At 40.6% G+C, this 15166-nt stretch overlaps 2 protein-coding genes across 2 annotated transcripts; both read left to right on the top strand.

Moving 5' to 3' along the window:
• The first annotated feature begins 8607 nt into the window (after positions 1 to 8607).
• Positions 8608 to 10252, top strand: LOC124176025. Its single transcript, XM_046556803.1, has 6 exons — positions 8608 to 8733; positions 8839 to 8901; positions 8979 to 9024; positions 9228 to 9466; positions 9530 to 9773; positions 9900 to 10252. Exons 1-6 carry the CDS (start codon positions 8701 to 8703, stop codon positions 10109 to 10111), a joined length of 837 nt encoding a protein of 278 aa, XP_046412759.1. The 5' UTR covers positions 8608 to 8700; the 3' UTR covers positions 10112 to 10252.
• Positions 10253 to 11341: 1089 nt separating this feature from the next.
• On the top strand, positions 11342 to 13791 carry LOC124176031. Its single transcript, XM_046556809.1, has 5 exons — positions 11342 to 11689; positions 12150 to 12356; positions 13131 to 13222; positions 13312 to 13476; positions 13602 to 13791. Exons 2-5 carry the CDS (start codon positions 12285 to 12287, stop codon positions 13690 to 13692), a joined length of 420 nt encoding a protein of 139 aa, XP_046412765.1. The 5' UTR covers positions 11342 to 11689; positions 12150 to 12284; the 3' UTR covers positions 13693 to 13791.
• The last annotated feature ends 1375 nt before the right edge of the window (positions 13792 to 15166 follow it).

The following is a 15166-nucleotide window of genomic DNA, read 5'->3' as shown; positions in this document are numbered from 1 at the left end:
CAGGAAGAGGGCGAGGAGGAGGCGGGGTGGGTCGTGGGAGAGGACCTCTCCTCTCCTCAGTGGAGGGGAGGGGGAGGGGCAGGGAAGTGGGAGAGGTGGGCGGGGAGGGGGAAGGGACGGGAAGGGAAGGGGAGGGGTGGGAAGGGTGGCGGGGTGGGGGGAGGGTGGGAGGGTGGGAGGGAGGGAGGGAGGGCACGGGGCGGGGGGGGGGGGGGGGGGGGGGGGGTGTACTGCTCTATTGACTCTAACGGGCTCGCATCGACATTCGTTCTCCACTCTCTCCCTCCCGCCTGCCCGCCCTCCCTCCCGCCCGCCCTCCCTCCCACCCTCCCTCCCACCCTTCCGCCCATCCGCCGGCCCGCCCTCCCGCCCTCCTTCCCTCCCGGCGCCCCGCCACCCGCCCCTCCCCTTCCTTTCCCTTCCCTTCCCGTCCCTTCCCCCTCCCCGCCCACCTCTCCCACTTCCCTGCCCCTCCCCCTCCCCCTCCCCTCCTCTGAGGAGAGGAGAGGTCCTCTCCCACGACCCACCCCGCCTCCTCCTCGTCCTCCTCCTGGTCCACCTCGTCCTCCTCCTCGTCCACCTCCGACCACCTCGGGTGATACCTGGAATAGTAATGAATATTTTTAGTATAGGAACACATCAAAAATATCGTGTAAGGATTAATGTAATTAATCAATTAATTAATAATATAATAAATTGTACAAGATTATTCATAGCTACTGAATATGTGCTTGCACGAAAAATGAATTGAAATAATTTATTGTAAACGTGACAAGTTTGTAATATTTCAGATGAAATATAATTACAATTGCCATCAAATATTATAAAAGTGTTTTACTCACCCAGCACAAATCCTCGCCCTCCTCGTCCTCCTCCTCGTCCACTTCCGACCACCTTCAACCACCTCAGGTTATACCTTAAATTGTAATAAATATTTTCAGTATAAGAACACATCGAAAATTTTGTGTAAGGATAATTATAATTGAGTTATTGATTAAATAATTAATTAATAATATAATAAATTGTATAAGATTATTCATAGCTACTAAATATGTGCTTGCACGAAAATGAATTGAAATAATTTATTGTAAACGTGACAAGTTTGTAATATTCCAGATGAAATATAATTACAATTGCCATTAAATATTATAGGAATATTAATTAATTAATTATTAATATAATAAATTGTATAAGCTTATTCATAGCTACTGAATTTGTGCTTGCGCAAGAAATGAATTGAAATAATTCAATGTAAACATGAGAAGTTTGAAAAATTTCAGATAAAATATAATTACAATTGCCATGATATATTATAAAAGTGTTTTACTCACCGAGCACAAATCCTCGTCCCCCTCCTCCTGAATCACCGAGATTACCCGCAACCACCCCTAACTACCTCCAACGAAAACCGCCAACCACCTCGAGTTATACCTCGAATACTAATAAATGTTTTCAGCGTAAGAACAAATCAAAAATAATGTGTGAGGTTTGATATAATTTTTTTAACGACATATTTTACCAAAAAGATTATGAAAAGATTGTAAAGTTATAGAAATTTTATTAGCGCACCGACAGCGACTGAATTTGGGCGTGCGCGAAAAACGAATTAAAATAATTTATTGTAAACATGAACCAGGAACCACGGAGCGCTTATCCTGGAAGTCGAGAAATTTTATTAGCGCACCGACAGCTACTGAATTTGGGCGTGCGCGAAAAACGAATTGAAATAATTTATTGTAAACATGAACCAGGAACCACGGAGCGCTTATCCTGGAAGTCGAGAAATTTTATTAGCGCACCGACAGCTACTGAATTTGGGCGTGCGCGAAAAACGAATTGAAATAATTTATTGTAAACATGAACCAGGAACCACGGAGCGCTTATCCTGGAAGTCGAGAAATTTTATTAGCGGACTGACAGCTACTGAATTTCAGCTTGCGCGAAAAACGAATTGAAATGATTTATTGTAAACATGAACCAGGAACCACGGAGCGCTTATCCTGGAAGTCGAGAAATTTTATTAGCGCACCGACAGCTACTGAATTTGGGCGTGCGCGAAAAACGAATTGAAATAATTTATTGTAAACATGAACCAGGAACCACGGAGCGCTTATCCTGGAAGTCGAGAAATTTTATTAGCGGACTGACAGCTACTGAATTTCAGCTTGCGCGAAAAACGAATTGAAATAATTTATTGTAAACATGAACCAGGAACCACGGAGCGCTTATCCTGGAAGTCGAGAAATTTTATTAGCGGACTGACAGCTACTGAATTTCAGCTTGCGCGAAAAACGAATTGAAATGATTTATTGTAAACATGAACCAGGAACCACGGAGCGCTTATCCTGGAAGTCGAGAAATTTTATTAGCGCACCGACAGCTACTGAATTTGGGCGTGCGCGAAAAACGAATTGAAATAATTTATTGTAAACATGAACCAGGAACCACGGAGCGCTTATCCTGGAAGTCGAGAAATTTTATTAGCGGACTGACAGCTACTGAATTTCAGCTTGCGCGAAAAACGAATTGAAATGATTTATTGTAAACATGAACCAGGAACCACGGAGCGCTTATCCTGGAAGTCGAGAAATTTTATTAGCGCACCGACAGCTACTGAATTTGGGCGTGCGCGAAAAACGAATTGAAATAATTTATTGTAAACATGAACCAGGAACCACGGAGCGCTTATCCTGGAAGTCGAGAAATTTTATTAGCGGACTGACAGCCACTGAATTTGGGCGTGCGCGAAAAACGAATTGAAATGATTTATTGTAAACATGAACCAGGAACCACGGAGCGCTTATCCTGGAAGTCGAGAAATTTTATTAGCGCACCGACAGCTACTGAATTTGGGCGTGCGCGAAAAACGAATTGAAATAATTTATTGTAAACATGAACCAGGAACCACGGAGCGCTTATCCTGGAAGTCGAGAAATTTTATTAGCGGACTGACAGCTACTGAATTTCAGCTTGCGCGAAAAACGAATTGAAATGATTTATTGTAAACATGAACCAGGAACCACGGAGCGCTTATCCTGGAAGTCGAGAAATTTTATTAGCGCACCGACAGCTACTGAATTTGGGCGTGCGCGAAAAACGAATTGAAATGATTTATTGTAAACATGAACCAGGAACCACGGAGCGCTTATCCTGGAAGTCGAGAAATTTTATTAGCGCACCGACAGCTACTGAATTTGGGCGTGCGCGAAAAACGAATTGAAATAATTTATTGTAAACATGAACCAGGAACCACGGAGCGCTTATCCTGGAAGTCGAGAAATTTTATTAGCGGACTGACAGCTACTGAATTTCAGCTTGCGCGAAAAACGAATTGAAATAATTTATTGTAAACATGAACCAGGAACCACGGAGCGCTTATCCTGGAAGTCGAGAAATTTTATTAGCGCACCGACAGCTACTGAATTTGGGCGTGCGCGAAAAACGAATTGAAATGATTTATTGTAAACATGAACCAGGAACCACGGAGCGCTTATCCTGGAAGTCGAGAAATTTTATTAGCGCACCGACAGCTACTGAATTTGGGCGTGCGCGAAAAACGAATTGAAATGATTTATTGTAAACATGAACCAGGAACCACGGAGCGCTTATCCTGGAAGTCGAGAAATTTTATTAGCGCACCGACAGCTACTTAATTTCAGCTTGCGCGAAAAACGAATTGAAATAATTTATTGTAAACATGAACCAGGAACCACGGAGCGCTTATCCTGGAAGTCGAGAAATTTTATTAGCGGACTGACAGCTACTGAATTTCAGCTTGCGCGAAAAACGAATTGAAATGATTTATTGTAAACATGAACCAGGAACCACGGAGCGCTTATCCTGGAAGTCGAGAAATTTTATTAGCGCACCGACAGCTACTGAATTTGGGCGTGCGCGAAAAACGAATTGAAATAATTTATTGTAAACATGAACCAGGAACCACGGAGCGCTTATCCTGGAAGTCGAGAAATTTTATTAGCGGACTGACAGCTACTGAATTTCAGCTTGCGCGAAAAACGAATTGAAATGATTTATTGTAAACATGAACCAGGAACCACGGAGCGCTTATCCTGGAAGTCGAGAAATTTTATTAGCGCACCGACAGCTACTGAATTTGGGCGTGCGCGAAAAACGAATTGAAATGATTTATTGTAAACATGAACCAGGAACCACGGAGCGCTTATCCTGGAAGTCGAGAAATTTTATTAGCGCACCGACAGCTACTGAATTTGGGCGTGCGCGAAAAACGAATTGAAATGATTTATTGTAAACATGAACCAGGAACCACGGAGCGCTTATCCTGGAAGTCGAGAAATTTTATTAGCGCACCGACAGCTACTTAATTTCAGCTTGCGCGAAAAACGAATTGAAATAATTTATTGTAAACATGAACCAGGAACCACGGAGCGCTTATCCTGGAAGTCGAGAAATTTTATTAGCGGACTGACAGCTACTGAATTTCAGCTTGCGCGAAAAACGAATTGAAATGATTTATTGTAAACATGAACCAGGAACCACGGAGCGCTTATCCTGGAAGTCGAGAAATTTTATTAGCGCACCGACAGCTACTGAATTTGGGCGTGCGCGAAAAACGAATTGAAATAATTTATTGTAAACATGAACCAGGAACCACGGAGCGCTTATCCTGGAAGTCGAGAAATTTTATTAGCGCACCGACAGCTACTGAATTTGGGCGTGCGCGAAAAACGAATTGAAATAATTTATTGTAAACATGAACCAGGAACCACGGAGCGCTTATCCTGGAAGTCGAGAAATTTTATTAGCGGACTGACAGCTACTGAATTTCAGCTTGCGCGAAAAACGAATTGAAATGATTTATTGTAAACATGAACCAGGAACCACGGAGCGCTTATCCTGGAAGTCGAGAAATTTTATTAGCGCACCGACAGCTACTGAATTTGGGCGTGCGCGAAAAACGAATTGAAATAATTTATTGTAAACATGAACCAGGAACCACGGAGCGCTTATCCTGGAAGTCGAGAAATTTTATTAGCGGACTGACAGCTACTGAATTTCAGCTTGCGCGAAAAACGAATTGAAATAATTTATTGTAAACATGAACCAGGAACCACGGAGCGCTTATCCTGGAAGTCGAGAAATTTTATTAGCGGACTGACAGCTACTGAATTTCAGCTTGCGCGAAAAACGAATTGAAATAATTTATTGTAAACATGAACCAGGAACCACGGAGCGCTTATCCTGGAAGTCGAGAAATTTTATTAGCGGACTGACAGCTACTGAATTTCAGCTTGCGCGAAAAACGAATTGAAATGATTTATTGTAAACATGAACCAGGAACCACGGAGCGCTTATCCTGGAAGTCGAGAAATTTTATTAGCGCACCGACAGCTACTGAATTTGGGCGTGCGCGAAAAACGAATTGAAATAATTTATTGTAAACATGAACCAGGAACCACGGAGCGCTTATCCTGGAAGTCGAGAAATTTTATTAGCGGACTGACAGCTACTGAATTTCAGCTTGCGCGAAAAACGAATTGAAATGATTTATTGTAAACATGAACCAGGAACCACGGAGCGCTTATCCTGGAAGTCGAGAAATTTTATTAGCGCACCGACAGCTACTGAATTTGGGCGTGCGCGAAAAACGAATTGAAATGATTTATTGTAAACATGAACCAGGAACCACGGAGCGCTTATCCTGGAAGTCGAGAAATTTTATTAGCGCACCGACAGCTACTGAATTTGGGCGTGCGCGAAAAACGAATTGAAATAATTTATTGTAAACATGAACCAGGAACCACGGAGCGCTTATCCTGGAAGTCGAGAAATTTTATTAGCGCACCGACAGCTACTGAATTTGGGCGTGCGCGAAAAACGAATTGAAATAATTTATTGTAAACATGAACCAGGAACCACGGAGCGCTTATCCTGGAAGTCGAGAAATTTTATTAGCGGACTGACAGCTACTGAATTTCAGCTTGCGCGAAAAACGAATTGAAATAATTTATTGTAAACATGAACCAGGAACCACGGAGCGCTTATCCTGGAAGTCGAGAAATTTTATTAGCGCACCGACAGCTACTGAATTTGGGCGTGCGCGAAAAACGAATTGAAATGATTTATTGTAAACATGAACCAGGAACCACGGAGCGCTTATCCTGGAAGTCGAGAAATTTTATTAGCGCACCGACAGCTACTGAATTTGGGCGTGCGCGAAAAACGAATTGAAATAATTTATTGTAAACATGAACCAGGAACCACGGAGCGCTTATCCTGGAAGTCGAGAAATTTTATTAGCGGACTGACAGCTACTGAATTTCAGCTTGCGCGAAAAACGAATTGAAATAATTTATTGTAAACATGAACCAGGAACCACGGAGCGCTTATCCTGGAAGTCGAGAAATTTTATTAGCGCACCGACAGCTACTGAATTTGGGCGTGCGCGAAAAACGAATTGAAATGATTTATTGTAAACATGAACCAGGAACCACGGAGCGCTTATCCTGGAAGTCGAGAAATTTTATTAGCGCACCGACAGCTACTGAATTTGGGCGTGCGCGAAAAACGAATTGAAATAATTTATTGTAAACATGAACCAGGAACCACGGAGCGCTTATCCTGGAAGTCGAGAAATTTTATTAGCGGACTGACAGCTACTGAATTTCAGCTTGCGCGAAAAACGAATTGAAATAATTTATTGTAAACATGAACCAGGAACCACGGAGCGCTTATCCTGGAAGTCGAGAAATTTTATTAGCGCACCGACAGCTACTGAATTTGGGCGTGCGCGAAAAACGAATTGAAATGATTTATTGTAAACATGAACCAGGAACCACGGAGCGCTTATCCTGGAAGTCGAGAAATTTTATTAGCGCACCGACAGCTACTGAATTTGGGCGTGCGCGAAAAACGAATTGAAATGATTTATTGTAAACATGAACCAGGAACCACGGAGCGCTTATCCTGGAAGTCGAGAAATTTTATTAGCGCACCGACAGCTACTGAATTTGGGCGTGCGCGAAAAACGAATTGAAATAATTTATTGTAAACATGAACCAGGAACCACGAAGCGCTCATCCTGGAAGTCGAGTTTCACCGCGTAGCGGACCCGAAGCGCGGGATCCGGGAGGTTGAGAACCCGGTACTCGAAGTTTGCGGAGCGCGACTCTCAACCGTCCGCTCTACTGCGCGGTTGTTACCAGACTGAGGAACTCGGCTAGCCGATTTTAGATTGGTGACGTCACTTTCCGAACATCCGAAAATTCAAACTTTGGTTTCGAACTGTAATACTAGGTATGATGATGTATGATGTATGATGTATGATGTATGATGTACGATGTATGATGTATGATATATGATGATATGATATGATGTATAATGATTCTAGTGTCCACATTTCATACAAGAAATACACACCTTATCTGTCCTGCCGATTCCAGACTCAAGCGGCCAGTCCCTTCGATGGTCAACCGTTGACTGAAGATATATCCTTTACTTAACGGGTCAGCCGATAACGCTGCCGTTCTGCGACAGTTGGATGATGAAAAATTTTGCTCGTATCTTTCAAATGTGTGTTAAAATACACTCGAAGTGTTAAGAAGCTTCGTTCTTTCTCTTCCTATCACCTTTTTAGGTCTTTAAATCACTACGCAGCGTTAAATACTATCTCATATACGAAGCATCCATTTCATCTCGTTCAAAATTAGCGCATCCGTGATGTATTACAGTTACTCTGAATTTTTTTCCATCCGAATACTTTTCGAAAAACAATTTTGCTTCTCTACCCAACGTAGATACTTCACTCTCGACTAGCTAGAACAGCGTTTTGGTTATATGCCTACGAAAATTCAAGATCGAGAGAGCAAATGAAAAGTTGTTGAAATAATTATGAATACTAATGTTATGTTGACAATGCTCATCTTTCGCCAGAATTTTTGTTTCTACCTAAACTATTTCGGGTGTGGCTCGTTGGAAAATCGTAAATTTTTTTATTTTGAAACACCCTATTATACATATAATATATGTATAGTAAAAATGAAATAAATTTTAGCTCAAAATATACTCTCTCGTTTCTTATGCATAAAAATTAATACGCAAAATAAAAAACAGTCTTCATGAAATCAGCATCATACCCGAACAATGAGAAAAAAATAAATTTTTTACATAAAATAATCCGTTGATCATAACTTGTTGTTCTAAAACTCACATTTACTTAAATTTCTTTGAAAATGAAGTAATTACTTGCGTAACATTTATTTAATATCCGTAGGATTTATTTAAGATGTAAAAATGAATACATTTATTATTCGCAAGAACAGCGGAGAGAATGAAAAGAATCCTTGTAAACCATAACCATTTACATCAAAGTAACGCAGGTTTCCCTATTTTTATACTTGGGATGAATTTCGGCATCGGTCGGGTGTTCACACTAGACGACGGCGATGCGCGGCGATGCGCGGCGCACCGCCGAAATATTCCCAACCTGGAACTCGCGAAAAATTGCCGCGGTCCGCCGCGGTCCGCCGCCGTCTAGTGTGAACACCTATATGGATAACTGTATGAGCGAAAATTTCGCCGCCGTCCGCCGCCGTCCGCCGCGGTCTAGTCGGCGTCAGCCTCTACTATAAACAATTGCCACCGTTAGAGAGCTGCAAAAGTAAATCCCCAGTCAGTGTCTGATGCGAGTTACTTACCTTACATGTTTGTCAAAGCAATGGCATGCCACTTTTATACATTCCATGCAATCATCCGGTGGGTATAAAAGTCCAGGTCTTCGTTCCACGACACTGCAGACTGCGTCAATAATCGATCAATTGCATTGTGATCGTTTTTCAATCTACAAAGCTTAATTTACAGGAGAATATCCGAGTCAAAAGAATGAAGTATTTTCTCGTCTTATTCATCGCCATAGCTGTAGGGGTATGTTGAAACAGATTTTTTCGATTTTACGTGTTATGCATCCCTGTTTGACTTTCGAAACTCGTGCACGATTCCAGATAGAGTCTCGATCTCTGAGCCCATATTCAAGTTTGGAAGAAGCAGGTGAGTTTCTTTTGCCATTTTCACACCCATATATGGAAAATGATCAGTTTCAGCTCGTCGATAATCTTCACGTAATTCTTGCAAATAGTTGCACGGAAAACGGCGATGCCCAATTTTTTGGAACTCTTGTATCGTTGATCATCATATTTAAAATTCATTGTCCACCAAGCGTCATCTTTAACCAATAAATCTCTTTCAAATAGTCAGAGCGCACTCCGAACCTCCAATAGAGAGTCCATTCGACATTTCGACGATAGAGATGCTGCCAGCTACAGAAGACACTAACTCCTTTAGTGGCGCACCCCTAAGGGAACCGGACAACGATATAGAAATGAAAATTACAATTGGGCCAGAAGATCCGAGGTCATTCATTATCTCGCAGATTGAAAAGTTTGAAAAATTGGCGACGGAATTTGCGCAAGCAGATCACGGAGAACAAGCGGTGAGTTAATTATTGCCACATTTTTTAATAGCTTCAAATAATCTGTCAACGTAAAAACTTCAGCCGCTCCCAAATCCCGATTTGCAGACAGAGTGGCTGAGCCAGAAGCTCAAGTTCATTCTGGACGAAGTTTCTGCAGAAAAAAGCTCGAGTATCAAGCCTACCGTCAACAGTATCGCTGAATCGAAAACCCCGTCCTTGCGCGTATTAGAAACCGGCATCAGCTTCACGAACCTTGTTGACTCCGTTGAAAAATTCGAAATCTACGACCAGGACCGCCAAGGCGATGTCGGACACGTGAAATCCAGTGCGTGACTAGATGCGTAGGGCTGATAATAATTGTCTTCTAATTTTACTAATTGACGTTATTACTGAATGTCAGATTTTAGGGTTCGAGTCAATGACGCCTGAAACAAATTTCCTTATTTCTCAGGGTATGAGGATTCATCCGACCCTATTTCTCCGATTCAGGACCGTGTTCCTGGCCTAGAGGTCATGGATTTTTACAGCAGTAATAAGACGAACGAGACAAATTTTTCCGAGGAGCTGGACGCAATTCTTTCCGATCTACAGAACCAGGTCGACAGGATGCGAAAGTACTTCGAGAGGGTTTGCAGGTCAGTGATTCTTGACCGAGAAGAATAAAAACTGCGTCAACTCCGGAAGAGAAGAAAATAAGGTTATTAAACCGCACGATTAGAGACCGGTTTTTTCTATAATATCCGAACTGTCATGAAAATATTTTCAAGTACACGGAGAAAAATTTCATGCGTTATAGTAAGTAGAAAAATTGAGTAAAACAGGTATCGTTAAAAAAACTGTTTCAATATTGTTGGAATTACGAAAAATGAGGTACGCGTAACCATTTTGCGCTATCGCCGATCCTTTTTTGGTTATTGCAAAGCAAAATCGGTTTGTTCGGTTTACTCTACTTTTTTCGTTGAATAAGGCTTAAACGTCAATTTATCGTTGCACAAGCATTGAATTTTTGCAACAGTTACAAGAAAATAAAGCAACAGTGATCGTAATGAGAAAGAACAGTAACGGATACTAGACTTTCCGGTAACAGCTAGAAAACTAATTTTCATTTTCTACCTAGAACTATATTTTTCGACAGTAAAAAATGAAAATGGTTAAGGACTGAGCGGTAACCGGAACTAAAAGTTTCTCTCAGTGTAACAATTCATTACGTGCAGTTCGATTTTCATCAGTCTTTTCGAATTACTTTGGATTCGATGCTATTTTCATCAATGACAGAAAATAATTTTTCCTCGAAAGTTCGCCGAAATCTTAAGAAAAGTTGGAATTCCAAACACAACTCAGTTAAATTAGAATATAAAAACAGGCTAAAAACAGTTGAGGGGACTCTTATTTTCCACAAGGAAATGGATTTTGATTTCAATTGTACCCAAAGCTGACTTTGGCGCTGATTCCACGTCGACCGTGAGCCAGCCTAAGAAGATCTCGATGCTGATAACAAGCGAATGATCTGCTAGACGATTATTATATCTAACACCATTTGAAACTGCAAATAATCACGTACCCATACAAGTGTGTTAATTATTGTACATGCATTTGATTATATTCATCTGTCTCTTGATGTTTTTCGCAAATGATTCAGAGCGACGAAAAGTATCTTAAAAAAAAAAAAAATAAAAAAATAACAATCAACGCTGTATCACTTATACAATAAATATAAAGCATTCGACATTGCAGTGTGATTTCATTATTTCGGTCCACCGGTTAGAGGAAATGAGACCGGGTCTCGGGCTTTTAATATTACCAAACTTAACTTCGAATCAAACACGCGAACAATACCCGATAATCTGCCTATCGCACTCTGCTTCTGTTAACTACAAATCGCACAGCCGCATTATCGTAATGTACTTACGTGCCACCGAGTTGTACAGCAAGAGTTCGGTAACGTGCCAATGTAAATCGGTCCTAAAATCATCCTGGAACCAATCAATCGTTACTTAGATTAACATTGTTTATGTTTTACAATTATTCTAATTACGAATTTGTTCTTCGTGAGATATTTCTACACTGAAAACAATCCGTTCGTTACAGTTATTAGAAAGTTATAGTAAAATGAGTATCGTCACGATAATAGTTTGCATATTGTTGGAATTGAAATAAAATGTGGTGCAAGTAACTGTTTAGTTTTAATTTTACTTGTTGATGCTACATTTCCGGGTTATTTTAGGGTTAAATCTGTGCTTGGTTAATTTGCTAAATATTTTTTCTAATTAAATAAGCCTTTAACATCAGTTTATTCTTTGACCAACATTAAATTATTGCAATGGTAGGAGCAACGACATCGAAAACAAGAGTAAAAAACATAAATAATCTTCTTGCTACAACTGCGAAAATAATTTCCACTTTGGAGCCAGAATAATATGTTTCTATCATGTTAAAAATTGAAAACAGTTAATGACCGTACATTAAATAACCATAACTCGAAATTTCTCTCTCTAGAAGCGCAGAGCTTTTTTAGAGCGCAAACATTTGTATTTACGTATTCATTTCTGTTTCGTGCGAGAAGAAAAAATCAAAGACTGACAGCCTGCGTGTTCCTGTCATTTCCTTTCCGAGCTATTTTCTTTATCACCTGCCGAACCCCCCATTTCTGGGTGATACGAAGCTGCCGGTGCTGCGAGTGTTGATAAATTGCCGCTTACAGGTCGCTGCGGATGTAAACCTGGTTTTATTGTCGGTGAGTTGGAATCGGAGCGCAGCATTCTGCGTGATAAAATAACCAGACGAAGAGTTATTGGCTTGTGTTTGATAGTGGATTCCGACCAATCAACCTCACACGATGTCGTTTTTCGCACGCCAGCCCAGCGTTCTGATCCTTAGCGTTATGGTACTAGGCGCCATGAATGCTCAGGTAAATCTGATACCACCTTCATCGCGTCGTTTCACCCCTCGTGAAAATCTTTAGCTATAAAGTAACAGCGATCTGTCATTGGCGGTCGTCGGAGACGAACGAAATCAAAGAACACGGTCGTCGACACTGAATATTCATTTGACAATGGTCAAACACACTGCACTGAGAAAAATTACTCGTATCAATTTGAATTAAAACACAAACACAAACAATGACGTGATCCACCAGCCCCACACAAACATGGAGGATATCCGAAGACCCTTTTTCATTTTTCATCTCATCAGAAAATACGATTTGCAGGGATCCATTTTGCACAGGATTCTCTCTCTGATTTAGCCAATATGTGGGATGAGAATGTACATTTTTTCATTCCATTTCTTATCTCGATACACAAAATATACAGTCAAACAAAAACAATACAGTTGAGAGTGGTTTCGTTACTGGAAACAATGTCTTCGAATGACAATGATGGACAATAAACTGATTGTTAGAGGGAATAAAACCACGTAAGATCAACTGCAGGCAGGTAAACATTATTTTTCCACAATTGCATCCACGCACACAGACAACCGTAGAACAACCCAGATATATCTGTAATATGTACGTCACCCTTAATTAATGCATTTTACGGATATTATGCGTATTTTAGACGGTCACTTAGACTTTATCTATACCGGTGTGTTGTATCTGAGATGTAAAAATGTGATTGTCTTCATCGTTGTTTCGAACTCGAATGCCGCGGTTGACTAGAAATCTGTGAAATGAAATTTTCAGGTTACGCAACGATCCGGATTTGCGAATCACCGGCTTTCGGACCAATATCGAAGACACAAAGCGCAGCACGATCACCCTGCGCGTACAGTCGAGTGAGTTGCATCTTGAGCTCATTCTTCATCTTATTTTTTTCATGTAACAGAAAATATTTCAATCGCTCTTGAATTGTTTTCAATTTTAGCGTGCTCGAAGAAGCCAGGAGAACGCTATCGAATCTCAGCCCTGCAGCGAGACGCTTTCTCTTCAGTCCAACGATACAGAACACGATAACAAACTTAAATAGCAATACGAACACTCAGGGAATTCCGACTTTCGGTGACAGCATAGAGTCCGATCAAAAATCGCCGTAAATAGTTAATTTGACAGTTTGTACTGGTCCTGAAAAAAAATCAAAACCCTGTGTCGACGTTCAGAATACACTTAGATATTGAACATTTTGAATCCAGCTTATTCACGGATTTTTCTTCGTAGGCAAATACTGGGATACGTCAATCCTCACACGGGGGTCGTGGAATATGACCTCAGAGGACATGTGAGGAAAATTACCTTCTTAATAGGATAACGCAAAGCAGCCCGAATTCGGAAGCGAAAATTGACAGATAAGCTAATAATCGGTTGACTGTACTCTCGTTACTGAAATAAACGAATAAAGAGCATTGAAATAACCGTAATTATACGCTGAGAAAAATTTCATTTGTTACTAATAACAAAAAAACTGTTTTAATGTTGTTGGAATTATGAAAAACGAGGTACGCGTAACCATTTTGCGCTATCGTCGATCCTTTTTCGGTAATTGCAACGCAAAATCAGTTTGTTCGGTTTACTCTACTTTTTTAGTTAAGCAAGGCCTTAACGTCAATTTATAGTTGCACAAGCATTAAATTTTCGCAACAGTCTCAAGAAAATATAGCAACAGTGATCGTAATGAGAAAGAATAGTAACAGCTACAAAACTAATTTTCATTTTCTACCTGGAACTATACTTTTCGATTGTGGTAAAAAATGAAAATAGTTAAGTATAAATAGTTACCCAACGATTTGCATAATTTTTTGTGATCAGACTAGAAAAAAATAACTGATCTGGCATTTTGTGGAATCGAATAAGCCAAGAGATGAAACTGAAGGAACAGACCTTTTACCTAATTAAAGGCAATGTATCATCTCAAAACCATATCGCTGTTTGTAAACATATTTGTATCATACAATAATGTTCGACAAAAAGGATTCCAACCGTTTTCAATAATGAATAATAAATTGTCGAATTCAACGTTTTCGTCTCGAAGGAAACACGCATCGATGCTGTTTCGGAACGGAATATAAAAGGGTATGCATAGTTTATACCGACGATTGTTACTCATCTCGTAACCATCCTCATAGCGAATTTATTCAACGACTCGTGTTCCTCGAATTTCCGGTATATCGCTGCAGTTATTGAGAGTTCTCAGTGACAGGTATAATCCGAGCCACGCGACGGTGTATCGCATTTTCCATACAAAGGAGAAAAGAATGAATAATTAATAAACGATATCGGCAATGGGGAATTTCTTTTGCGTATGTTGTACAAACAAAGATTTGGATCCTTGGTAATTCTATTCTGTTTGATCGATACCCGGTGGTTCGCATGAAAATTGTCCCACCTGGCAACCGGCTGTTGATAAAACTGAAGTATAACCTAGGAAATTGGTGAGTATTTCGAACCGTAAATTCGATTAATTTCACACCTTGTACGGACATGTAGAACCGCCAGGTGCTACGATCATCGTTTCGTCAATCACGAATCAATTCCAGAGCTGATCATATCATTGCACAATGTCTCAAGTCCCTCGTCTTCGGATGTTCCCTTGCAACGAGACCGATCGAAGCCATATTGCGAACACTCGTATGCCGAAGTAATTAGAATTGAAGTTGATTTTTTCACCCCTCGTTAATTTCACCTCTGTATATTCTCAGGTGCTTATTAAATTATAATACGGGTTTTTGAAAAATTTGAGATTCCGAAACCGCATCAATCCCATTCGTGCTGTGATGCTCGTTTGC

The sequence above is a fragment of the Neodiprion fabricii genome, chromosome 2 (genome assembly GCF_021155785.1).
Source record: "Neodiprion fabricii isolate iyNeoFabr1 chromosome 2, iyNeoFabr1.1, whole genome shotgun sequence".
NCBI lineage: Eukaryota > Metazoa > Arthropoda > Insecta > Hymenoptera > Diprionidae > Neodiprion > Neodiprion fabricii.
The sequence above is the reverse complement of the archived record's forward strand: the minus strand, read 5'-3'. Positions and strand labels throughout refer to the sequence as shown.

Coding starts and splice junctions, on each gene's coding strand:
- LOC124176031 (XM_046556809.1), top strand. CDS start 12,285: ATGTCGTTTTTCGCACGCCAGCCCAGCGTTCTGATCCTTAGCGTTATG. Junction 13,223..13,311: donor CACCCTGCGCGTACAGTCGA/GTGAGTTGCATC, acceptor TTTCAATTTTAG/CGTGCTCGAAGAAGCCAGGA. Junction 13,477..13,601: donor GAGTCCGATCAAAAATCGCC/GTAAATAGTTAA, acceptor TTTTCTTCGTAG/GCAAATACTGGGATACGTCA.
- LOC124176025 (XM_046556803.1), top strand. CDS start 8,701: ATGCCACTTTTATACATTCCATGCAATCATCCG. Junction 8,734..8,838: donor ACATTCCATGCAATCATCCG/GTGGGTATAAAA, acceptor CTTAATTTACAG/GAGAATATCCGAGTCAAAAG. Junction 9,774..9,899: donor TGTCGGACACGTGAAATCCA/GTGCGTGACTAG, acceptor CTTATTTCTCAG/GGTATGAGGATTCATCCGAC.